General features: G+C 41.4%; 1 protein-coding gene across 1 annotated transcript; it reads left to right on the top strand.

Moving 5' to 3' along the window:
• Positions 1-842: 842 nt before the first annotated feature.
• Positions 843-27718, top strand: LOC139457873 (atrial natriuretic peptide receptor 1-like). Its single transcript, XM_071239225.1, has 18 exons — positions 843-968; positions 3848-3961; positions 4195-4330; positions 5480-5610; positions 7785-7893; positions 8077-8158; positions 8584-8683; positions 9897-10082; positions 10648-10752; positions 14402-14473; positions 15164-15311; positions 16087-16239; positions 17890-18094; positions 20141-20281; positions 21516-21898; positions 22988-23071; positions 23414-23505; positions 27665-27718. Exons 1-18 carry the CDS (start codon positions 843-845, stop codon positions 27716-27718), a joined length of 2421 nt encoding a protein of 806 aa, XP_071095326.1.
• Positions 27719-27865: the final 147 nt, after the last annotated feature.

The following is a 27865-nucleotide window of genomic DNA, read 5'->3' as shown; positions in this document are numbered from 1 at the left end:
CGGTCTGTATATAATCGAATCTGGAACAGACAATCCAGTTATTGACATCATGAGCATCGATCCACGCAATTGGGGTACGATGACATGCATCAACCAAGTCAGCGAGCCTGACCACCCGATCCAGTTAGTCGCCTCTTACGACAAGCATAGTCGCCTTTTACGGTAAGCCTGGGTTGACCTATTCTACCTCAGATCTTCACGGGTCTTTGGTGAGTTGGGTTTAACGCCGTTATTTAACAGTATTCACGTTGTATCATGGCGTGTCTGCTAAATGTGGGAAGAAATGCCGAAGTGATGAATGTCTTTTACTATTTGGTGAACCCCACGAGCACGGGAATGGTGCTTACAAACCTAAAACCATAATCGGGGAGAACCAGGATTCAAACCCACAATCGTAGGTTTCTGATGTGTCGCGTCTCATAGACGTAACTCTGCACAGAGAATTGCGACACTTCAGAAGCCTGGGCCACAGGTGTCCCGTACATTGTATGGACTAATCACAAATGGTCAATCTTCATTTTACGCCGCTTTTAGAAATATTCCAGCAATATCACGGCGGGGGACACCAGAAATGGGCTTCACACATTGTACCAATGTCAGGAATCGAACCCGGGTCTTCGACGTGACGAGCGAACGCTTTAACCACTAGGCTACGCGACCGCCCCTGTAATGTGGATGAATCCCAGATTCGAAAACACAACCTGTGAAGACTGATCGTTAGGAGACTGCTACCCTATCATGGGCCATTCGCTAGTGTTAACCTTTGATTTTCAGTTGTAATATTGTGTACTGAAAACACAGTTGATCGACGGAAAATCCTTCTACAAGCAGCACGTGCAGGTATGATGGATGGAACTTACGTCTTCTTCCTCCCGGAGCATCTTCCTCCAGCCAATGTCCAGACACCGTGGGTGAAAGGAGATGATCTTGACGAGGAGGCCAAAGCAGCGTTCTCATACGTCTTCCAGGTAACTCCTTGTGCTGGTATTGTCCTCAATTCATTCTTCTATTTACGATGTCGCAGCGGAAGGCGTCGGTCATTGAGCATTAGACGCGCTTGTTACAAACTACACACAGATCAAATGCTCCATAGTGTTGTAGGATGACGAAAGTGGTACTGTAAAAAACGTAAGTACCTAATTAGTGTACTTCCCCTTGACAACACATTAGCACTTTATTGAAGTGCGTCACCTTTTAGTTGCACATTGTTGTACGCTTTTTATCGATATGCACGAATTTAAGCGTGTGCACGGATGGTCCACTCGTCTGATGATATCTGATTTTAATTATTTTGGTCAGCACCTTATATATCCTCGTGGGTTTCACTGAAGTGGTTAAGGCCAACCCACAAATCATAATCTACATGTATGTCATTGCTTGTACCTTTGTGTCCCAAGGGGCGGTCGGGTAGCCTAGTGGTTAAAGCGTTCGCTCGTCACGCCGAAGATACGGGTTCGATTCCCGACATGATACAATGTGTGAAGCCCATTTCTGGTGTCCCCCGCCGTGATATTGCTGGAATATTTCTAAAAGCGGCGTAAAACCATACTTACTAACTCACTCACTCACCTTTGTCTCCCAATGACAGCAGCATCGCTGATTTCCATAACAAACCAAAAGAAGGATTCATGGATCTAGAGCCAAGACGTGATTTATAGACACATGCATATACAGTAAACTACGGTTATAACGAACTCGAAGGGACCACTAATTTTAGTTCGTAATAACCGTTGTTCGTTATAAGCATATATACAGCATATATGCAACAAATGGCCAGGACTAAAACATAAGTTCGTTATATCGGTCAGTTCGTTATATGCGTGCTCATTATAAATGGTTTTGTCGGTTTTACAGTGTGACCGCAAGGTCAAATCTGGAATTTAGCGACAAAGCCACCCCCCCTCCCCTTCCTCCACACTTTTCCTTCCTGGGTATGGATGCCTCAGGTGTCTACGGATACGGATTCTCCATCCACCGTAATCACCCGTTCATTGTTATTGTCATCTGTACCATTTGTAGCTATCGGGCTGCAAATCGATCCGCAATGACAGGTATTTGTAAGTATTTTATGACAGCTCATTGCCATTACGCCAGAATGTTTTGTTACATGACACGAAAATACGAGCACGGATTATGGTAGTACTTAAAATAGGTTATTGTGGATTCTGGTAAGCTTTTAAGTTATGAAGTAACATGATAGTATTTATTCGGACATTGTTTTCTGTTTTGAAGCTAGGTTTCACGAAAACAACCCTTCAAACATATAAATTATCTATAACGTTTGTTTCAACTTGATCGATATATGGCACTTTACTTTATCAGCATCTGGAGTAATAACCCGTGCATTAGTATCAAGTAACACAGAATCACAATGATGGTAATGGTCACGGGTCTTGACACATTTGCTAATTATCAATCGGTAATGGCTTATAGCATTATACAGCTTTTGTATCTCGTTCGATCTATTCATACTTTATATAAGCCCAATCACAGAGCAATATGATGGTATGGATGCCTCAGAATTATGGAAAAGTGTGCACATTCTAACCTACTATGGTGTCGGTATTGTCATAATGTGTGGGGAACTACTTGGTGTATTGGTCATGTAAAGTGGAAGCTGCGATGTGCTATATGGTCTATATGAATATGTTTGTCTGAAGGAAACATCTCAGTGTAATAAATTTGTTGTTAAACACAAAATGCATGATTTCGTTAAGTCGTCATATACCTTAACCCTTCGCAGGCTATCACTGGTTTAAAACACGTTATTTGCAATTATTATAAGTTTGTAATTATTGGTTAATAGTTATAATTATTGAATCTAAATTCATCACAACACTAAACTACATCGTCTTCTACACATGCCCAATCACATCTCCATAACCATATACGTATACAGTACACGTCGTAACATGCCGATTCACAACTCCGAAACCTCATACAACGTCTTCACATGCCGATTCACAACTCCATAACCTCATACAACGTCTTCACATGCCGATTCACAAGTCCACATACACCGTCTTCACATGCCGATGACTCACTGAGTTAGTGATAGGATAGTGATAAGAATAATATTAGTATAATAATAAGTGCATTTATAATGCGCCAGATTCCATTCACCAAGTGGATGCTGATAGTACCACACTAATATTAGCAATGGATCAGTGAGCACTCGATTTTCATTCTCAGCTCCCTGGGGTGTATACATTCCAAGCTGCCTGTGAAGCGCTGGGAGGTTAACATTACCATCTCATCCACACAAAGTTACTTGCCTAAGGAGACACCACATGTGATACATGTGCTTCAGTGGTGGTGAGGTGAGGTGAAATAGGGTTTAACGTCGCGTCCAAGATTATTGCACTTATATAGCGACGTGCATGTACGTGTGGGTGGCTGCTTGTACTAGTCCGGACTGATGCCGATTTTATAGTGCTAGCTCACAGAGCACTCACAGAGATACCAGTATACGCAGTATACTGACTCTGAGCCGACCAGTCCTTGTTTTAGCCCCTTAATGCCGAGCGCCAGACAGGGTAACAACAAGTACCATCTTTTACCGTCTTTTGGTATGACGCGGGCGGACACTCTACCACTAGACCACGGAGGCGGTCTAGAAACTCTCAGGAGTCAAGCTGCTTGACGTGGGTCACCCATCCAACTACTCTCCGAGACAGACGTTTCTTAACTTCATCTGTATTGTGACCTGTGCGCTGTGCATAGGACCATGTGCCACCACGTAATATGAAGATATTTTGAGAATGTTGGAGACACCCAATACAACTGTGTCAAGTGTTTATAGACATGACACAGAATACATTAATTTGCTGTTTTCTTTTTTCTTCAGATTACAGTGTCTGAGATGGCGGGCGCCGAAGTACAGGCATTCCGGGATTTGGTGTCTGCAAAGATGGCTGAGGCACCATGGTACTACAACTATACCCTCGTCAAAGGAATCAAGGTAAGGTATACAACTAAGAGTTACAGAAGACGTTTCGCTCACAAGACTACAACAATTTAAGCTGTTATTCTGCTTTCTGTCTTTGAACATGTCTTTAAAATGCAGTATTAATTTTACTCGGAAACGGATAATTAGCCAAGAGGTGATTCGGAGAAATCCCCCGTCCTCTCTGCGGGGTTGCATTCGATACATGTCGTAATTATCATCAAATATACTATTTATCCGCTTATCAGGGTTCCGACTATTCCCCCTTCCTCCACGACGCCGTCTACCTCTACCTGCTGGTGCTGCATGAAGTTGTCACCGAGGGAGCAGATCATCGGAACGGAACGCTGATATTTAACAAAGCCAAAGGGAAATCCTTCCGCGGTAATGTGAAGTCGATGTTACGTTTCGCTGTTTTGTACAAAGCCATGTTACGTTACGTTGTTTTGGCCAAAGCTATGTACGTTACGTTGTTTTGTCCAAAGCCAAATTACGTAACGCTGTCGTTGTAGAAAGCGGTGTTACGTTACGTTGTTTTGTACAAAGCAATGTACGTTACGTTGTTTTGTCCCAAGCTATATACGTTACCTTGTGTTGTACAAAGCCAAATTACGTAACGCTGTCTTTGTAGAAAGCGACGTTACGTTACGTTGTTGTGTCCCAAGCTATGTACGTTACGTAGTTTTGTCCAACGTTATGTACGTTACGTTGTCTTGTCCAAAGCTATGTTACGTTACGTTGTTTTGTACAAAGCTATGTTGCGTTACTTTTGTACAAAGCCAAGTTATGTTACGTTGTTTTGTAAAAAAACAATGTCACATTTTGTTGCTTTGTACAAAGCTATGTTATGTTACGTTTTTTTGTACAAAGCCAAGTTATGTTACGTTGTTTTGTACACAATGTTGTTACGTTGCGTTGTACAAAGGTATGTTACATAATATAATTACAGTTATAAATCAAATATCGAGGATTCATGTTACCACGTGCCCATCAACTATATCACGTCCAGTAGAAGTAACCCGTGAATAACCAGGTTGAGTATAGGTCTTCAGCAACACATGCTTGCCGTAAAAGGCAACTATGCTCGTCGTTAGATGCCACTAACGGAATCATCTGGTCAGACTCGCTGACTTGGTTGATGCATATCATCGTATCCCAATTGCGTAGATCGATGCTCATGATGTCAATGACGAGTGATGGGTGGGTAGGGGTTGTGAGTGGCTTTTTCGAAAAACATAATTTTACGTCAGGTGTGACGCAAAACGGTTCGCTGACTATGCTGAATTTCCTGGAGAAAATACCTGTTGTTCACAATAAAAAACAAACTGTTCGGTTTATGTTTATGTTTTGAAACCGCAATGGAAAAAAATATCATGTATAAAAAAATATAACAAACCAAAACAAACCCAGGATCTCCCCTGGATATTAAATGCTCCACCCTCCCCTCACCCATGGGTATCTGCAATATCAGAGATAAACTGAATAGAGCAACACTTCCTCTGTTATGTGAATTATGTGGAAGTCCTTTTTCAGGCATCACGGGAACTGTGCAGGTGGACAACAACGGTGACCGGGAGCCGGACTACTGGGTGTGGGACCTACAACCAGGAGGACAACACTTCAATGTGGTCATTGAGGCCAGACTGACCAGTACGGATGACCAGGTGCGTTATGTCACAATACACGTCACGTCACTGGGGAAAATACGTTTACCGTTTTGGTGACGTGTATGGGCTTGACAAAGACAATAGTCAGGAGAATGTAGGAACATATTACCAACGGATCCACGAACGTTACGCTGTACAACAGTTTGTTGTGCCTAGGCCCACTAGGCATATATTTTCCTGTTGACAATGGTTTTGAGTCATGTATGATCGCGCGACTTTTCCAAAATCAGCGCCACTGAATTCGAAAGCGCCCATACTATCTCCAACATAATTTTTATGAGATATGTCTGCATAGGCAAGTACCCTTGAAACCATTCTGTAATTGTCAAATTGTTCTTCATTGAAAAACAATTTTAATTTTGTCATTCCCAAATATTAAAAATCTCCTAGTCACCCCAGTAATAATGAATTGCCTTGAATGTCACAACCTTGATTGACTATACTCCTCTTTTACGGCATCCTCGGTTCATTTTTCTCTATTCTGTTATAATAAATGCACTAAGCTGACAGGTAGCACAGCTTCGTGTTTAAATACGTCCTTCTAAAGAATCATTTGTATTAGCGAGAAAAGTTCTATAACACGTCCCATTTTTATTCTGGAAACCCATTTGTCCAGACACTCTCCATGCTGTTGCCAGTCTTGTTCAAGGTATTTACAAAATTGAACATGCTGTTCCCATGGGTACATAGAAAAATAGAAATCATGTGAAAAAATCTTTCGAAAGCTCAAAATTTAAACTACATGTATGTCGCCCATGGGCCTGCGAAAAGGTTTTGCTCATGGACAGGCCCATGGTCGAGAATAGTTTTTTCCTTTGCTCAAAATCGTGCTTTCTTTGGCAAATACATAAAGGTCTGTCTACAAGCATCATGACACATGTTTCAACTCATTTTAACTTAATTCAACTAATTTGTGGCGTTATTAAAATATTTCACCCATGGGTAAGTAATACCCATGTGTCTGGTTGGCTATAAGTAATATAGTACGGTACTTATAGTACATGTGTAATTATACTCAGGCTATGGAGAAGTTTAATCTATATAACGTGTTCTTATTCTACCTAACAATGTATTTAATGAAATTAATGCAAAACAAACTCAACGGTTGAAAGTTTTTTATTAATCTTCACTAAGTTTCCTTTATTCTATATCATTCAAAAAAATACTCCTAGTCTTGCCTAATAAAACACCTGCAACCCGACACAGATAAAACGCAACTGACAAACACAATCATAATCTGGTTAATCTGTATCGCTCGACGGGTTGGAGTAGCTGTAATGCTCTGCCCACAGTATGGGGCAGTTCAGTAATTAGTAGGTTAGACCAGGCAGATACACTGTTCACACTTGACTGGTATGTCAAATGATTGGGTCGTCTGACAAATGGGGTGTATGACAATTGGTAGTGAACCACAGCAAGTACAGCGGAATATGTGCGAAACTAATTGCTCCTTTTATGGAAACAATTAGTTTTATGACGACCGGACCTCGGCACAAGTGTGCAGTTGGAAGACACATGCACATCCCATGTGGTGACTGTTTTTCACTATTCATAGTCTAATTTCATTACATTACATTACTCCTTGAAACTTTAAAATGACTTCAAAATGTACAATAGATTGAACGAGAACAAATAAAATATTACATATGGATTATTGAATCATGGTATCTTTTAACAGCCGCTACGTTTGTATCACTTGCATTGTACAAAGACATATTTTGACAGTCCTTTTGCGGTTTTAGTCTAAGAATGTGCTCATTCGAATTAAAAAAACGAAAACAATTGCTTATCATGAATATATATGATACATTTAAAAGTTATTTACACATACACATCGTAAACGACCTTTGACCTTCGCGAGCAAGTTGAATGATCCAGGCCAATTGGAACGAAATGAAGAACGGGTGTATAAATGTTTGTATTTGGTAATATGTAGGTTTGTTAAGTATGATTTTTAAATTCCTTTCTTTCAAAAGGTCGCAAATTAAATTATGCTTGAGAAATAGAGCTGATTTGATTTAACCGCCTGAGACTGTCTGGTGGACACGGTTTAACCTTACTGTGTCCTCACCCTGGGTGTTGTTATAAGGAATTAAGAGCTTCAGCTCACTGCATTGTTTGGTTATAGTTTGTCTGACTAAAGTGGACACGTGCAGGTTGTTACGTTACAGAAAATCCACGTAATACAGGACGTCGTATGGGCAACAAGCGACGGCAAACCTCCGCCAGATGTCCCTGTTTGTGGTTTCTCGGAGGAGTTGTGCCCAAAAGACGGATCATGTAAGACGCAAAGTTCCACTTTCATGCAAATAAACAGTTAGATATCTCGAAGCCAGAGTGACATTTCACATTGATTAAACGAATGTCCCAGTCTATATATAACTGAAAATAAATAAAGTTACAACTCGAGTTTTGTAATGGTTATTGATATGTTGTTATCTGTTGTAATTTTCTGCCTTCCAGATGGGGACTTCATAATAATTGTGACAGTGTTAGTGGGTTTCGTCGTCATCGTGGTCATCATCGTAATTGTTATCCTTTTCAGGTAAAGTTGCAATCGAGGATTAGGAAGGTAAAACATTTTGAGTTTGTCGGACAGCTCTTGAACTATTATATTTATTATTTTACACCAAGGTGAAATCTTTGATCATGTTAAAGGTCACATTATAAAAGTGCAAGTACGGAATAGGTATAGTTGCCAGTCACATGAGCATATCAAGTAATGTTCAAAACAATATTTTCAGTTCCAACGTTTCCATTGGACAACAAATGACTCGCATCATACCTTATTCTTTATATTAATCATACATGTGTTCTCACTGATACATCCATTTACTTCCTTTAAGATAAATAGAAATGAAAAAAAGAAACGTGATGAAGTGTTTTAATCAATTCAATCATGTGTTAACATGCAACTGACACAATATGACTTCCATTGCATTCCGATTAATGTCTTTTTCACATCGACAGGCGTTCAAGCCTGGAACGCAAGTTACAACAACGACTGTGGATGATACCATATGATGATATTAAGTTCAGCAAGAATCGTCTGGCTGGCAGTATAAGTATGGTAAGTAACACAGAGTCGATGTAGGTTTTTTTTGTAGCGAAACAGGAAGGAACATTAACTACAGTGGACAGCGCTGCAAATGTATTGAGTGATCTTGTTTGCAAGGAAAATATTTTCGCAGATATTGTTTTGTGACATATGATGATGTCAATAGTTTCGTGACGTTCGCCAATATATTTCTTAATATTTTAGGAACACGATACGTGTACGAGTGTACTGAATTCTGTGCTAGCTGACGTTAGCAGCGTTCTTCCACGGACAGTGTCTCAATCTACAGCGATATTTCGTAGTTTGGAACAACTATATTTTTAAAAAGCGTCATGTAATTGTACGCCTACATTGATATTTTTTACACTTTTCTCCGCGTCGAACTTAACTGATACGAACTTATTGAGTACACTGTCTCTATGAGATCGTTATAACTCTGAGATTTGTTCATTAGCTCGCAGGATACGTGGCTTGTCAGTTCGAATCCCGTTCAGGATTATTTTTTTCTGTCACGTGTTCATTGCTCAGTTTGGTACTTCAGGAGTGTTGACATCACTTCACAAATAAGTGTTCCATTGTCAAAACCATGACTGTGAATTATTGTGGTATTGTCTTGAAGCCAGATAGCAACATAGATTTCGCAAATGACCTGCTTTATAGTTTTCTCTTCAGCGGAAAAAATTTACGCAAAGGCCACAGTAACCGTGTTCATATTTATTTATTGATAACCAAATGTTAATTGTTTTTTAAGAATTATGATGGTAATATGGACTTAGCGACTTGACAGATTGATCAATGGTGTAACCATGTACACATCACCAGTTAACATAGACAAGGATACTCGACATCGTTTTAATGTGCGTCGGGGAAAAACGCCGCTTCAAATTTTCTGTCCCTAAGGCATCCAAACAGTGCAGAGAAGGTTTGAACTATGTATTTGTAATAAAAGATACGCAATACTTTAAATAGGAACATGGTTAAATTTACGTTTTTCCTTGAGTGTACAAGGATAGGCTAAAATACGTGTACAGTAAACTACGGTTATAACGAACACGCTTATAACGAACTGACGGATATAACGAACTTACTTTTTGGTCCCGACTATTTGCTGTAGTTATGCTGTATATATGCTTATAACGAACTACGGTTATAACGAACTAAAATAAGTAGTCCCCTTGAGTTCGTTATAACCGTACTTTACTGTATATGTACCCATCTGTTCCAGATAAGCATAAGTAATACTGCGTCCAGCCTGTTTGGCTCCTTAAAGCTGGACACTGGAGGGATAGGTGAAGGTCAAATTTTCTCAGCGATTGGTCACTTCAAAGGCAACACTGTGGCGATCAGGAAAATAGAGGACACCATCAACGTCTCAACGATGTCAAGACAAGACATGCTCGAACTCAAAGCTGTAAGTAATTGTTATTAAAAGATGATTACACTACAAGGAAAGTATTTGCTGAAGAGCCGCCTGACCTGACGTCAGCCATCAAGTAGGCACACAAACATGTACCAAATGGTTAATCTTAACTTCCCAGTTGGCTGTTAATATGGTGATTTTGTAAATGGGTAGCTATATATCCGTTGAGAATTGACGATTGGAAGTGAATTGATTATGCAGGAAATGAGATTTTTAGATGTCAAAGCGTGCCATTGTGGTATCTAGATTAGTCGATCTGCAGGGGGCTACGAAAACAGCTGTGATGTTTTGATCGTTAAAAAAAGACTACGAGCTCATGAAGACCGATTGCTGTAAATCAGTGTTCCACTTCGATTCCTCAGGGAGCTATCTGTATGTTCCAATACAGTGATTACATTAACCACGATGGATGCCCTGTCAATAGAACATAACACGCTTCATAAAACATATTCTAACACAGGTGTTTCACATGGTCAATGGCCATCATGGCATGTGGACTGTGTATTAAAGTATACAAGTTCTTTTTTGCATTGGATAATGTGTGTGTTCCCTTCAGATGAAAGATTTGCGCCACGAGAACGTCAATGCATTTATTGGCCTTTGCGTTGATGACCGGTTTCCATGTTGGCTCACGCTCTACTGTTCTAAAGGTAGCCTACAGGTAAATAAAAGCAGCAATCTCACTAAAATCAGATCAAGTTCTCGCTGCCGCTAAACAAAGATCTGAGGACATCCCATTTCGGGTCACGTCAGAACGACCTTTCGAGATCTTTGACCGACCACTGAAACAACTAACTGGAAATCGACATCAGCCAATTAGAAAGCAGCTTTACGGCACTCGTTTCAACCTGGTGACTTCCATTTCAGACTACGCTTGATAAATATGTTGACACAGTTCTCGATTAAAATTTTGAAAACTGAACAAACGAACATTACCGAATGTCTAATACATGGCTGCGATCGCATGGCAGTGCTTCCCGCGTACTGTGCAACGCCTCCTTCGTTCAAATGATTATCTCACAGAAGCGAGATATAGACTATAATGTTGACGGAATCAGTCGTACGGGTCGTAACTGTCGTTCGGAATACCCCATGTTAACGTTTTCGAGGCTGCATGATTAGAAAACAAGTTCCGACTGTCACTTTCATGATCTGGTAAGCGAAGCTTTGATTGGTCGGATGAAAGGTTGTTCTGACGTGACCTGTAATTGGATGTCCTCAGATCTTTGTTTATCGATAGCAAGAACTAAAATCTGATTTTATTGAGATTGATTTCTTTCATTCAATTATTTCATAATTGAGGCACCAGCACCCAGGTGACTGAAGAATTCTCTGTTCATGGATTCAAATCGGAGATCCACCCCGATATGACCTTTTGTTTTGTCAGTACGATACACATTCTCAATTCAGTGTATACTACTCCAAAGAAGGTTATTTCATATTTCGATTACTACAGTTAATCTGTCATGTGATGACTAACTATAGTGTCATAAGTGAGTGAGTGGGTGAGTGAGTATGGTTTAACGCCACTTTTCCAGCACATTTCCAGCAATATCGCGGCGGGGGACACCAGAAATGGGCTTCAAACATTGTACCCATGTCGGGAATCCAACCCGGGTCTTCGACGTGACGAGCGAACGCTTAAACCACTAGCCTACATATACTTCACCGCGCCTATAGTGATATGAAAGAATCGTGTTGTCCTTAACTTCTTTCGAGTAGCATATGATTTTGAGGTTTTTGTCTGTTTAGATAGTATTTTACAAAGTGTTCCTATAATTAAAGAACGACAATACTTTTGTGATTGGTTTTATATGAGCACATGGGAAATTTTCCTTCAGAGAATAAGCCATTTTTGCATCCCCTTCTACACAATGAGATTGGCGTGTAGTTTTACCTTCGTACACATATTTAGTTAAAAGGTTTTACAACAACACATCAATCAATACATTCATGTTGTAGTGACCTAAACGGCGATAAGTATTATAACAGACATTTAATTGACAGTCCGTGTTGCTAATGTGGATATCAGAGTGAAAAAGCCCTACATTATTTTTTACTTGCTGTAACTTTACTCAGATAAGACTTAATATGCACTTTTACACTACCGGGTATAACCTGGATACTATTATGAACGGAAACAATGAACTTGCTCACTCTGAAAACCAGAAATTAGTTGAATCCGTCCACGATTTCATCATCAAGACAAAACGTTTCAGCTCTTCACAAATTCATAATTAAATTAACCGGACAATAACCTCGTGATTGACTATTACTTTTGTTACAAACGACTTGGGAGCGGTGTTAACATAAGCTGTAAAGCTTGTTCACCAATCCCAACTCATTTCAATGAAAAAAAAATATGTTTAAACCAATACATTCATGACAACCATTTATTTTAAGAGAGTGGAGTTTATCGTCACTTTGAACAGTGAGTCTATTTCAGTAATATCGTGGCGTGTCATTTTGTTGTGGCTAAACAGAACTAAAGACGCGGATCGTAGACCAGTCTCATTAAAATCAGACCTCAGTGCTCACTACTGCTACACGGAGTACAGGTCTATACAGGTCATGTAAGAAAGACCGTTCGCGAACTTTACCCGACCAATGAAATGACTAACACGAAGTCGCCATAAGCCAACCCAAAAGCAGCTTTCTCTAGCTTTACGGCACTAGTTTCAAACTGACGGACATTCCAGAATACGCTTTTAAAATGATTATGACAAAGTTCTTGATTTATAATTTGAAAACTGAACAAAAGAACATTTTGGAATGTCTAATAGATAACCCTGACTTTATGGTAGTACTTACCTCGGGTCATGGAAAGCCTCTTCCGTTTTAAATGCTTATCCCATTGAAGAAACAACAGAGGATGTTTTTGTTTTTGTTTTTTTTGTTTTTTGGGGGGGGGGGGGGGGGTGCAGTGGGGTGGTGGACAACCACCTGGTTGTACATCAGGTTCAGAGGTTACACAGTAGGTTTAATCAATTATGAAAATATGTTACTTGGATGTACCTTTCTTGTGATATAAATATAGCATGCATAACTGAAAAACATACATACATACATACATACATACATACATACATACATACATACATACATACATACATACATACATACATACATACATACATACATACATACATTGCTATTTGAGGCGTAACTGATTGATGAACAGAGGATGCTTTTGACGGAATTAGTCGTATAGTCGTTCGGAATACCCCGTGTAAACCTTTTCGAGGTTGAATGATTAGAAAACAAATTTCACCTTCTGGTAAACGTCGGTTTGATTGGTCGGACGAAAGGGTTTTCTGACGTTACCCGTAATTAGGTGTCCTGTGTAGTCAAAGCGAGAACTAGCAAGTGATAATGGTTTAACGCCTCTTGTAGCAATGTTCCAGCAATATCACGGCGGGGGACACGAGAAATGGGCTTCATTGAACCCATGTCGGGAATCGAACCCGGGTCTTCTGCGTGACGAGCGAACACTTTAACCACTAAGCTATCCGACCGTCCCTCGCAAGAACTAAGATCTTAATGCAATTGGTCGTAGACGTACGGGGGTGTAGTACCGACAGACCAATGAGGACGGAACCTGACACGATTGAGGGACGCAGGTATAAGGTCTCAAATAACTGAAACATATTCCCTTCTATATAAGTCATGTAGGTTGCAAATAGTATTTCAGTAGTAGAAATGTTATAATTTTAACTGTTCATTTTCAAGGATAGCAATTGTATTAAAATGTAACGTCACGTATGCATCGGTAGTATGTATAATGAGGCATGCACCAGAAGGAGGAGTCATATCTATCTGGTGATAAAACATTCATATAACGGAACAACCACTGGTCTCTGTGATGCATCTAACTACAACCACGGCTATAAATATTATCATGAAACCCGAATCCTACAAAGGGCCCGAGTAGCACTATGGATCTGAGTCATATCATGGATCTTGTATCAATATCAATATAATTATATTCAAAATGTAGGCCCCCCAACCTGTAATTCTCAGTACAAGTTCTATCATCTCGGCAGTAACCCGTCCTGAGTGATTACATAATGCTTAAATTTATAAATACCTTTACAAATTCAAGTGGCTAAAAGTAATATGCTGTGTTTAAAAAAGATTCAACATTCGTACATACGAAACAAATTCAGATCTTGTTCTACCATGGAACTCAGTCCAGCCATTGATTTAAATCCTATAGTGGATCTGAGTTCTGTCATGAAAATCTGTCTAAATCCTGCCGATGTGTTTTCCATCAGTCCTTGACCTGAATTCTGATATCATTGTCCTTGCAGGATATTATAGGTAATGAAGACATCAAGTTAGAGTGGATGTTCAAGATGAGTCTTATCACCGATCTGGTCAATGTGAGTGGACACAAAATGAAACAGGATGAATTATTTTATCACAAAACTCGTCAAAATAATGTCGTTTGGGGACATTTGTCATTGAAGGTCCATTATGGAAGCACGTAGCATCTGGTCAATACCAGAGCTGTTTGTGTCCTATAATAATGACAATAACAGAAGCAAAACTGACCAACTATATATCAACGCGATGTTCTCGTTCGTCTTTATGTATTATGTTGTGGTAAAATCAATTCATGTGACTTTTATGCCTGAAGCTGATCGAGTTTGTGTTATGTGGAAGCCCATAGATAAGCGCACAATGGTGAATGTAGCTATCACATAAGGTTATTTTAGAATATATGATATATTTCGGAACTCTGCGTCTTCTCTTTCAAGAATTATTATGAACTGGTTGTTATTGAGTTGATGACAGATTCAAAATGCTCTCTGAAGAATTTTGTTTTCAATAAAATATTTTCAATATTCAAAATGTCAAATTTAAATTCAGCCTGGCGGTTTTTGTGTTAGTCATACACGTTATTGAAATGCCTCAAATTCAATTTTATGTTCACAGATACTTTTCCCTCGGTTAAATAATTGTCTTTACCATATGTTAAGAAAGACGTGCTGGTTACGCCTTTCGGGCCTGGAAATGCATTCTCACGTGGATAATATATCTTTATATTAAATGCGATATTGATGTTTCAGGGTTTATGCTACATTCATTCATCACCTCTTCGCCACCATGGCAACGTAAAGAGCAGCAACTGTGTAGTTGACAACCGCTGGGTACTTAAATTAACCGATTTCGGCATGAAACACCTGCGACGTCCTTCAGAGTATCAACTTTTACAAGGTTGGAGTAAATCAATTAGTCAATCAATCTTTTTTCATGATAGTATTGCTGAAGATGCAATAGGCTAGTTACGTGTTGTCATAATTCTATGAAATACCTAAACCAACTGTTGCAACCACGTATTCATTGCGCTGTATTATTCTGAACCTTAAGTTACATTTGGTTACTGCTTCATTTCCGATCGTTTGTTTTAGCTTAGTTAGGACACTAATTCCATCTATATAATAATCGATGTATTTTACCTCGTTATATCACGCGACCCGTGAAGATCCGGGGTAGAATAGGTCTTCAGCAACCCATGCTTGTCGTAAAAGACGACTATGCTTGTAAGAGGCCACTAACGGTTGATGCATGTCATCGTATCCCAATTACGTAGATCGATGATCATGATATCAATCACTTGATTGTCTGGTGCAGTCTCGATTATTCACAGACCGCCGTCATTTAGCTGGACTATTTCTGAGTACGGCGTTAAACAACAGACAAACAAAACTTTACGTCAAGCGAAAGTGAACTTTGCAGGTATTACACAATGCGAGTATGTTAAATTGTGGTTCTAATCACTGTTTTGGCAAAATATTAAAGCCAACAGGTGACTGTTACAATATAATCGCTCAGAACGATTGAGACAAAGTGTTATTCTTTCTGACGCTTCTACTCTAAACCACGGTTGTACACAATATAAAGCTATAACATCTTTGCATGCCGGTTTTTGGACCATACCCAAGCGTATACTATTCATCAGTTAAAATGCCATCTCCTGTGTTGAACACAGGGCAATTCTGGACAGCCCCGGAGGTGCTGCGTTCTAAAGACCCCATGGCTCCGACTGAGCTTCAGAAGGCGGACGTGTACAGCTTTGGTGTTATAATGTATGAGATCTTGCAACGCTGTCCACCTTATGATACAGATGAGTACACACCCGAAGGTACATTATTCATAAACTAAGCGGCAAAAGAAAGTATAGGTTGGCAATTTGTATTTTTCCTAAAAACTTCGATAACTAGTGGAAAGTGGGTATTGGGAATATGACTGCCCAGGAACAGGTACCATAAAGCACCTCACCCGAACGCGCAACCCACTGTGGCATAAACTGCACGTGCATGTTAGCTGTATAAATGCGTTCGTCTGAAGGGTATGACAACACGTGATGAAAGCACACAAAAGAAATGCCACGACTGTCACAGGGGTAGAGAGAGAGAGAGAGAGAGAGAGAGAGAGAGAGAGAGAGAGAGAGCCATCGGTATGGTGGCCGAAATGGGGGCAACACATGTCCAAATTGCCACAAGGTTTGGTTGTACACCATTGACAGTAGCCAGGCTGATTCAACGGTACAGGCAGACAGGGAGGACACAGGACATGCCTAGAACCGGACGACCCCGAGTGACAATACCACTGGAAGACAGTCAGATACGGCTCATTCACCTGCGAAACAGATTCGTAACGGCGACGGCGACGGCAGCAACAGCGTTGGGACATCCCATTAGCCAACGTACTACGTACTACGACGACTTCGTGCTGCTAGAATCCGAACGTATCGTCCTTTCCGAGGAATGGTACTGACTGCTCAACATCGACGCCTGAGACTGCGATGGGCGAGGCAGGTTCGACGTTGGCAAGGTGAGAAATTGGCGTCGAGTGTTGTTTACTGATGAAAGTCGGTTTAACTTGTTTCGAAATGACGGCAGAGAACGAGTTTATCGACGCAAAGGGGAACGTTTGGCTCCGGCGTGTATTCGAGAGGTCCATCCATTCGGCGGGGGAGGTGTCATGGTGTGGGGTGGTATTTTTGGAGATCAGAAGACTGATTTGGTGATTATACAGGGAAACCTGAACGCTGTGCAGTACAGAGACCAAGTGTTGCAGCCAGTTGTGCTTCCGTTCTTACAAAACCAACAGCAGGGGACATTGTTTCAACACGACAATGCAAGGCCCCATACTGCAAGACTCACTCGGAACTTTCTAAATCAGCAGAACGTTAACGTTTTGCACTGGCCTGCCCACTCACCCGATATGAATCCTATTGAATATCTGCGGGACCATCTTGACAGACAAATTAGAGCACGCCATCAGCCTCCCGTCAACAGAAAGGAATTGCAGCAGGCCCTGAGAGACGAGTGGCAACGAATTCCAGTCCACGTCATAAGAAGACTGACGTCATTGATGAGGAGGTGTATCACCGCATGCATTAAGGCAGCTGGAGGTCATACACGCCATTGAAGGCAACTGTGTCGACAATGAACTTGTAATGTGTCTGACAATTTTTTGGTGACATTTCAGACAACTTTTGAAAATGAAATTTTTTACCCCACCATTGTTTACCTTGAGCTTACATTACCTGTGATTGAACAATTTCATTCAATCTGGGGTTGATCAATCATTTGTTACCCCTCCCTAGATTATATTATAATTCACAACAAAACCTCTTCTTGTTATTTTTTTATCGATCATGGAACTTGACCTATACTTTCTTTTGCCGCCCACATTACTATAGAACAAGAGAACTACACTTATTATATAAAAGCTTAACCTACACGAATTCTAATGGTACCAAACATACATCAATTGTATTCCTCAGAGATTATTGAGAACCTAACACAACCACGAAACCCTTTGTTCCGCCCTGATATTGGCAACCACCGCCAAAACGATTCTAAGTCCAGTCTTGAAGACGTCCCTGAATCAGCCGTGGCATTGATGGCAAGTTGTTGGGGGGAAGTCCCTGACACGAGACCCTCCTGTACAAGTATCAAGCAAAAATTGTTTTCACTGAACAAGGGCAGGTAGGTCGAATACATTCAATACCTTGTCACATATTGTCTTTAATGGGGTCACGGATCGTTCAATTGTCTGAGGCGTTCAACTTTCCTGCCGGAAACCTTTAATCGTGGGTGAGAATCCCGGTTCGCCCTGATTGTGTTTCTAGGTTTGTTAGCGCAGTAGCCATGCTCGTGGGTTTCGCCAAAGTGGTAAACGTCTAAAACACACGCCACTTCGTGCTTCAATCATAAACAATTGTTGTCATGAACGCCCCCGAGTCTGAATAAGCCCAGAGTTCCCGATGTCAGACGAACGGGTTGACCGATATCGGAATCAGCTGTTGACAAAGTGTGATTTGGTTGATTTGGTGTGTCATGGTGCCCCGAGGTTGATAGTTGCTCGTGCTGTCAACCGCAGGTTGGCCTTGGTGACTCTGTTATCAACCGCCGTGATACATTTGGAATGATACTAGCGGCATAAAACAACATTCATACATTTACTCTGTATATGTTAGATACGACGTTAATTAGACGACAACGAGATATGGTAATAACGTTCACGGCACTGTAAAACGTATTCTTCGTTATTGTGGTTTAGAGATATATACATGTAGGATTGGTGAATTGGATATTTTCATGTCTTGGTGCATAAGCTGAAACTACGGTTGCTTATGTTGAGAGTGGGCTGCACAGTGCAAAATGGGTCTATGGACCACACAGATAAATACTAATGTAGATCTACCTATTGCTGATTTCACAAAACGTCGCAGATGGTTACGTTCTTGGTGCTTCCGCTTCTTCCTTCTTTCCGCTTTAAGCCGACATGCTGTTTCATAACTGAAATAAGATTAAAACTCGCCATCGAGCTCTCTGAGGGTACGGTTTCAATAAAGCAAAAGGCCCTTTTCACTCGGCCAAAAAGTACCAACCCCAGTCCGCAATAAACACCATGGGTCAGGGCTCCACGTCTTCTTGGTTCCTCCTATTACAGGGGGCACGGGTGGCCCAGTCGTCTAAGGCGCCTCGAATCGCTGTCCAGAGTTGCGTCCCTTGGGCACGCCAGAAACCTATGATTGTGGGTTCGAATCCCGGTTCGCCCCGATTATGTTTCTAGGTTTGTCAGCACCATACCCCTGCTCGTGGGTTTCACCGAAGTGGTAAACGTCTGAGACCTGCATCACTTCGGGCTTTCCTCCGACAATAAGCTGACACGCCGTGATATACCGTAACTGGAATACTGTTCAAAGCGGCGTTAAACCCAACTCACTCACTCAGTCACGACATGACCTCGTTCTGTCAAACATCAAACCTTCGATCAATGCGTTGTCTCCGACAAACTCGGTAGCATCATAACGGTACGGCGTTGGTGGGGAACCCAGTGGTTAAAGTGTTCGCTCGTCAGGCCGAAGGCTCGGGTTCGATTCCCCACACAGGTACAATGTGTGAAGCCAATTTCTGGTGTCCCCTGCGGTGATATTGCTTGGCTATTTATTCCTTATACGTTACTGTTACAAAATAACGGCCCTTTATCACGATCGGATCGCGACAATTGATCTTGCTGCAGCCGCAATGCGTCGGAACACTATCCCAATCAAACGGCGAATGGTCAAATTATGTTCGCGTTCAGATTGCTAATCGTTTTCCGTACCGAAGAGTAGAGCAAGTGAGGTAAAATCTGGTGCGGTGAAATATGATTTAACGTCAAGTTCAAGGTTATTGCAAGATTATCGCACAGCGTGTGTGCGTGCATATGTGCCTACGTACTAGTCCAGAATAATGCCGATGTTATAGTGCTAGACAACTTAGAAACGCAGTGTAGCAGGGATACCCCACTCATACACCGTATATACTCTGAACCGACCGACTGAACCGAACTTGTTTTTATGCCGAGCGCAAGGCAGAGTAACAACAAGTTTCATTTCCTTAGGATTAACGCAGTTGCGGAGAGATCCGCCGACCACCTGTTGTCCACTCAGACGCTCTTTCCACAAGATCACGAAGACATTCGAAGAAAAGTGTAGAATGTGCTTAATTGGAAAGAGTGTTTTCACATAATTTGTTTGTCAACAGGAAGCTGAACATCGTCGATAACATGATCCTGATGCTGGAGAAATACGCCAACAACCTTGAGGAAATCATCGAGCAGCGGACTAGCGACCTCGTGGAAGAGAGGAAGAAGTCGGACACGTTGCTGTTCAGGATGCTGCCAGTGTCAGTATACACCTGAACATCTATCAGACAGGGGTTACCCCATCTAAGGCGCCGCAATTCTGTGAGCAGAGTTGCGCCCCTTAGGCGTTGCAGGAGCCTATGGTAGTGATTATGTTCCTAGGTTTGTCTCGTACTCATGGGTTTCACCAAAGTGGAAAACGTCTACAGCCTTAATTAATTCCGCCTTTCCTCCAAAAAGCGAGCTGACACACCGTGATATAACTGAAATACTGTTCAAATCGGCGTAAAACAAGCAAATAAGCAAGTAATGATTTCACGCGACTCAACGAAACGGTTGACATTTTGCAGATATCATTTGTAGAGGTTCTTTGAAGGGACGTCACAGTTGATGATGATGCCACTATCAATCACCCTGATGTTGTTGTGGGTACATCTCAACACAAATCTGTCCATTGAAGACGCTGTTTCTCCTCTACGCCAAATTACTTCGGATGAATAACAAATCTTCCATTCGATAGGCTATTGAACTGATTTTACGACACTTCTGTCAGAATTCATCAACATGTATGTGTCTCGCTGCCATTTATGAAAACCACGAAAAAATGAAGCCGAATTGCAGGTGGTTCAAAAAAGGAGCTGACTGTGCGTGCCTTTTCTCACTTGCTATAGATAGCATGTATCACGATGAACTATATGTTTGGTCAATATAAAGCAAGTTTCATGACTTTGAATTGGATTAGAAATTATGAATGTGCAGAAACTACCGTAATTATTTTCTGAAACAAGTTCCGGAAAAGTACCTGGCTTTATATTTGTTGATGGTACATATAAGGCAATAAATTGAACCATTACCTTAATGTTTGATCGTTACGTGTCGATTCCCAAATTAAAACAATATGTTAACCCAGAAATATGAGAGATGAGACAAGCACGCATCCTCTCCACTTCTTTAGTCTAAGTAGCTTCCCGAACTTCCCTCACAGTGCCAGATCAGTCCAGTGACGGTAGAACATCACAGAATATTCCACATGTTTCTATAACGCTTGACATCCATCCATGCAAGATCCATTATCTAAATATAATAACGTCCTCAGAACTGCTTACATTAAATGGTACTACATTCCTGACTACTAATCATTGTCCGAATACAATGCTATGAGCTTCTACTTAATCTAAACAGAAACCGTGCAATACAGTTACAATAACTGTTTAACAATGAATTACCCTGCCATATAACATGATAAACTGATTTATTGATCTCTTTCATTTTCAGTTCAATAGCAGAAAAATTGAAACGAGGCTGTAAGGTTGATGCGGAGATCTTCGAATCTGTTACTGTGTATTTCTCCGATATAGTTGGGTTTACCGATTTGTCTGCCAGAAGCACTCCTATACAGGTAGTCGACCTTCTCAATGACTTGTACACCATGTTCGACACCAACATCAGCCACCATAACGTGTACAAAGTGGAGACCATCGGAGACGCCTACATGGTTGTCAGCGGACTTCCAGACAGAAACGGCAACCGCCATGCGACGGAGATTGCCAACATGGCACTCGACTTGTTGCAGTCGATTGGAAGTTTTAGAGTTGCACATTGTCCTGAATACCAAATGAAGCTGAGGATAGGACTTCACACTGGTAGTTGTGCTGCAGGTGGGTAGTTCAGTTCTGGGCCACGTACACCAGTGGTTGATATCTTGAGCATTGATAAGGTGAGGTGAAAAGATGTTTAACGTCGCGTCCAAGATTATTGCACTTATATAGCGACGTGCATGTACGTGTGTGTGTTAGTGCGGCTGCTTGTACTAGTCCAGACTGATGTCGATTTATAGTGCTAGCCCACTGAGATACCATGCCGCAGTTTAACATGAATACCCCACTCAGACACAGTATACTGACTCCGAGCCGACCAGTCCTTGTTTTAGCCCCTTAATGCCGAGCGCCAGACAGGGTAACAACAAGTACCATTTTTTAACGTCTTTTGGTATGACGCGGCCGGGGATCGAATCCCGGACCTTCCGCTCTCCGGGCGGACGCTCTACCACTAGATACGGAGGCGGTTTGAGCATTCATAAACGTTGTCTATCGATATATAGTAACACACACTGCTTACTCGACAAGACACACCTTTCAACACCCTACTATGGTATGAGAACTGTACAGATAGTGAAGTTAGTTTAACTCCGCTATGAACAGTAATTCAGTTTGATATATATATATATATATATATATATATATATATATATATATATATATATTATGGCGTGTCGGTTTGATGTTGGTGGCAATCCCGAATCGATGCAGGTCTCAGACGTTTACCACTGGTGAAATTTAAGAGTCAGGTTTGATGCAAACGTGCTGAAAAAAATCGGATCATATTTTGTAATTGTGTCTCATCGAAATATCTTTTTTAACACTTCTAGTAACATTTAAAAGATATTGAATAATCTTTTCGGAAACGAACGCCTAAGTCATCTCTCGTCCCTCTCCCATACATTTAAAATACTACCAGAATCTAGACGAAATATTACCGATAACATAGGCGGCTGACGAACCGGGATTCGAACCAACGATCATAGATTTCTGTCGTGTCCTAGGGGCGCAACCCTACTAGGCGAATTGCAGCGCCTCAGACAACGCTACCAGCCGTGCCTCCATGTACATAAGGACACAGTAAATAGTTTGACATTTAACAGATACATGCCAACACCCTCTGCATACTGACTGAATTCCTTTCCCTAGGGGTGGTCGGGAACACCATGCCCAGATACTGTCTTTTTGGCGATACGGTCAACATGGCAGCCAGAATGGAATCGAACGGAGAAGGTGAGTTTGTATTGTCAGAAGCAGACATAAAATAGCATTACAAGCGTTGCCTCTTTGTTTGTCAAAATGAAACCAAACAGTTATGAATCATAGTAAACGTTGCAAGTACACGAAATTCATATGTTTATGAACTATGAACGATAACTGATATATTGCAGCTGAAATACATAAATATCAAATTCGTCAGTTTACTGAACACTTTGTTCAGCTCATGAATGGTTTCCTATATGAATGCAATTATCATTGGCGTAAGAGTTTCTAACCTTGAAATACTGGTTGTATCGGGAGATTGGCGTGTGATGCTGCCTGTGCATTGTATTCACTGCTTGTTTGTGGTCACAGCATTGAAGATACACATAAGCGACGTAACTGCCAAAATCCTGCAGGAAAAAGAGAGCTACAACATCTCACGACGAGGGGAGATTGAAATTAAGGTAAGTTTTTGTCGGAGACATTGTTCCTACAAATAGAGGTCTGTGTATAGGGTTGAGCGGGTGAGTGAGTTGGGTTTAACGCCGCTTTTAACATTATTCCAGTTATATCGCGGTGTGTCAGCTTAATGTGGGAGGAAAGCCCGAAGTGATGCAGGTCGCAGACGTTTACCACTTCGGTGAAACCCACGAGCAGGGGTATGGTGCTGACAAACCTAGAAACATAATCGGGGCGAACCGGGATTCGAACCCACAATCATAGGTTTCTGGCTTGCCCAAGGGACACAAGTATAGGGTTGAACCACACAAGCATGGACGTAATGAATGTGACTCATGTGCATCGAAAGCATAAGTGATGAGGGAGGAACGGAAAAAAGGGGGGGGGGGGGGGGGGGGGGGGGAAGATAGATTTACCCCGACCAGGAGAAAAGGGACCTTATGGGTGCTTGGATACAATTTTTCTGTGACGTCATAAAAACGTTTCACGTCAACTTACTCCAGTAAAGATCGCCATGTGTGCGGACTTAACAAATATCTATTTTTTATGTAAATATATATGATATATTTTTAAATAATGTAATATAAATATGTCTACTATTAATTCATCATACATTATGTCTCTGAAACAGTTATTAGTCGGAAAATGAGTCCAAGTGTTTAATGGCATGTATCTCTGTTATAAATATGAATTGAAGCTTGTGAATTGTATATTTTTTTTGTTCCGAAGATACAGTAGTTTTATAATATGATGAAAAGTGAAAATGTGTTTTTGTCAGCCATAAGGTCCCTTATCTCATAGTTGGTCACATATACTGAACCGCAAAAGAAACGTCACCATGGATAGATATGTGAGAAACCTTTTTTGTCCAAACACTGTAAACATATTTGAGACATATTAAACAGATGAAACTTGGCAAAACTGATCATCAAGGTCAAGTGTCAAATGTTCTTAAAGTGAAACACAATACTAGTCTCTGAGAAAATGGCATAACAAATCAGTATCTCGTGTGTCCGCCAGGTGCATTGATGACTGCCGTGCAACGTCGATACACGGAATTTATGAGGCGGTTGATGAAGGCCATAGGCACTTGAGCCCACACTGTGGGGAACACCTGAGGCAGTTCAGCTGCAGTTGTCGGCATTGGTCGGACGTCATTCAGCCGTCTTTGAATCTCGTCCCACAAGTGCTCAATGGGATTTCAAGGACTGAGGGCATGGCACTGCATGGTTCTGGTGCCATTCTGCTGGGGGAAGTCTCTTGTTGCTCTCGCAGTGTGGACACGGGCTTTATTGATTAATGTACCTAGCTGGAAGACTGCAGGGCCGACGTACGAGAAGCTTCTGGATGGGACATTTTAAAGAAGAGTGTTTATAATATGTGTGTGTGTGTGTGTGTGTGTGTGTGTGTGTGTGTGTGTGTGTGTGTGTGTGTGTGTGTGTGTGTGTGTGTGTGTGTGTGTTCGCTGGTGTGTCCCCGTGGTCTGTCGAGCAGTTTCTGCAGCAGTAACAAAGCGATCTTCAGTCGCACAATCTGACGATCCTGAAGTCAGGTGGTGACCCTTGGTCTTCTACTACGTGGTCGGTCATCTGTAGTGTTGGTAGTCTGGTACCGTTGCTGGAGCCCGATATGGTCCTTACGTGGATTTGAAATGCATTGGGTACTTGCTGGGCGGTTTGTCCAGCTTGCAATTGTCCAAGGGCTTGGTGTCGCTGATTTCTTGTCAATCTTGGCATGTGGTAGCAATTCATAACGAATGAATGTTATCCGATCTGGCTGGATTTTTATAGGGCAAGAAATGGGGGAACGCTTTGCATTTCAATGTGCACGGAACACACGTCCATAAGGTTACCAAGGCCGTTGCCGTGATGCGTATGGGGGATCGGTTTTATCGTCATCTGCTTTGGGTTTTTTATCATCAAATTTCATTTTTCCGGACAAGGTAATGTTAAATTTTAGAAACTTTGACAAAAATTACCCGGATATTAATTGACAACTTTCATGCAATGGTACTTGGGGTGACGTTTCGTTTGCGTTACAGTATATATTACTGCTGATTATCCATTACAACTAGACGTAGGTTGCAGTTGATCATGGGTTACAATACCCATATCATTTATTGCTTCATTTACCCATGACAGAATGACTAGATTGTACCATGTGAGTAATTCTGTATTTGGAAATGTTTATCTGACGTCAATGGATTTCAGTGACCTGATGCCCGTGAAGATCCGGGTTAGAATAGGTCTTCAGCAACCAATGCTTGCCGAAAAAGGCGTCTAACGGGATCGGGTTGTCAGACTCACTGACTTGGTTGATGCATGTCATCGTATCCAAATTGCGTAGATCGATGCTCGCGATGTCAATCACTGGATTGTCTGGTCCAGACTCGATTATTTTACAGACCGCCATATAGCTGGAATATTGCTGAGTGCGGCGTTAAACAACAAAAAAGTACAGCTCATTGATCTGACAGGTCAGAATAGAGTTTCCTTGAGTACAAATAACATTATGACCGATCACATCCTTTTAAAACAAGACTGGGCATGTATTTTGCGTAGGCGTATTATATACTAAACAACAAACGTTCCTGTGACATTAAATAAGATTTAATGCAAAGTTATATTTTTTACCAAATCTGAAACAATTTCGGTTTGCTACAGATAAAATACTCCTGTAAGTGTTCAAATGGTTTAATTTGCTATACTGACTTCAGAAAATGCCTGATTTCATAAAAAAACATGAACATGCCAAAACGTCAATTTACAAATCAATAGCGTGTGTGTTCACTTTTGGTCGTCTCATAGAATGGACCAGGACAAAGTCCTGTGGGATATCTGTCCATATCTGCTGGAGTGTCTGTGGAACACGTGGTTGACGTCGAAGGCGCCGATCCATCTCATCCCACATGTGCTTGACTGGTGAGAGTTTAAGTGAGCGAGCCGGCCAGGGGATGACATTCACGTTGTTTTGTTGAAGAGAATCCTGAACAAATGAGCAGTATGAGGCCGGGCGTTGTCATGTTGAGAGGTAATGCCTGGGCCATGACGACGCAACGGTAGAACAACAGGGCCGATGACCTCGTCGCGATAGCCTTGCCGTAAACCCACCCCATACCATAAAGCTGTCGTCCCCGAACCGATCTTCTTCCATGACACAATGATTGACGTAACGTTCACTTCGACGTCGGTACACTCGATTCCGTCCACCGTTGTGGCTAAGGTGAAAACGAGACTCGTTGGTGAATAGAACTTGTCCCCACTGCATGGCCGTCCAGCGTAGACGCTGTATACACCACTGTAGACGTGCTTGACGGTGGTCTCCTGTCAAAATGGGACGTCTGGCGGGTCTTCTGGCGCCAATCCCTGCACATCTGAGGCGACGACGTACTGTTTGTGAAGATATTCGTCGAAGGTCAGGAATGCTTCTTGAAGTCACTGTTGCTGGCTGGAATCGATTTCGTAGGTGTGTTGTTCGAATCCAGTTGTCTTGTTGATTACTGGTTACGCGTGGCCTGCTACTCCGAGGATGGTCGCTGACTGCATTCGTCTGTTGCCAACGTTGCCATACACCCCAAATGGTGTTTGTGCGGACATTAAATTGTCTTGCAACATCACATTGACTCGATCTTGCTTCAAGCATACCAATGGCTCCCAGACATTCATTTTCGGATAGGCGTGGCATTTCGTAATGTTGAATAATTGCGTAATTTTGTTGTTTTTCCTGGGTGGTGGTTGTCAGCACGATGCTAAACAATGCATATGGAATCCGGTTAACGCACACGTTTTAATACCCATTCTTGGGTAGTGACATGCTTGGGGCTTGCATAAAAGTCAGCTTTTGCTTTTCTGTAGCAGTTGCGTTTTTGTGACTTGATTCCATACATGTACTACAATATTGAAAAGCAAACGTTTCCTGTTTGAAAAATACACTAAAATATTGGTGTCACAGGAACTTTTGTTGTTGAGTATATATATATATATATATATATATATATATATATATATATATATATATATATATTACCAGCCCATACCATAAAGCACACAAAAAATATTACATATACATTTAAGCGCATTTATTTTGTAGTGATGCTAAATACGTGCATGAAAAGTTTTAATGATCATAATTGATATTATTACGTTTTTATGATGTTTCTTCCAGGGCAAGGGCATACAGACAACATATTGGCTCGGTGCGAGGAATAGACAACACTGATGACGTTCGTGAAAACAAGTGTTTGCCAGCTGCCGTCAAAAACAAACAGTTTGTTCCAGAGTTGATAAACATACCAGGAAGTACAAAACTATTGACGTCAGACTTTTTAATAGGCTTTGTAAGAGCCCATTGACAGCTTCTTGAGAC

This window comes from Haliotis cracherodii, unplaced genomic scaffold (genome assembly GCF_022045235.1).
Source record: "Haliotis cracherodii isolate W230 unplaced genomic scaffold, xgHalCrac1.p SCAF_1, whole genome shotgun sequence".
Taxonomy (NCBI): domain Eukaryota; kingdom Metazoa; phylum Mollusca; class Gastropoda; order Lepetellida; family Haliotidae; genus Haliotis; species Haliotis cracherodii.
The sequence above is the reverse complement of the archived record's forward strand: the minus strand, read 5'-3'. Positions and strand labels throughout refer to the sequence as shown.

Excerpts from the sequence above, each read along its gene's own strand:
- LOC139457873 (XM_071239225.1), top strand. The coding sequence starts at position 843 with ATGATGGATGGAACTTACGTCTTCTTCCTCCCGGAGCATCTTCCTCCA. Across the intron at positions 16,240-17,889 it reads AGATGAGTACACACCCGAAG|AGATTATTGAGAACCTAACA; the intron begins GTACATTATTCA and ends TGTATTCCTCAG. Across the intron at positions 21,899-22,987 it reads CACTGGTAGTTGTGCTGCAG|GGGTGGTCGGGAACACCATG; the intron begins GTGGGTAGTTCA and ends TCCTTTCCCTAG.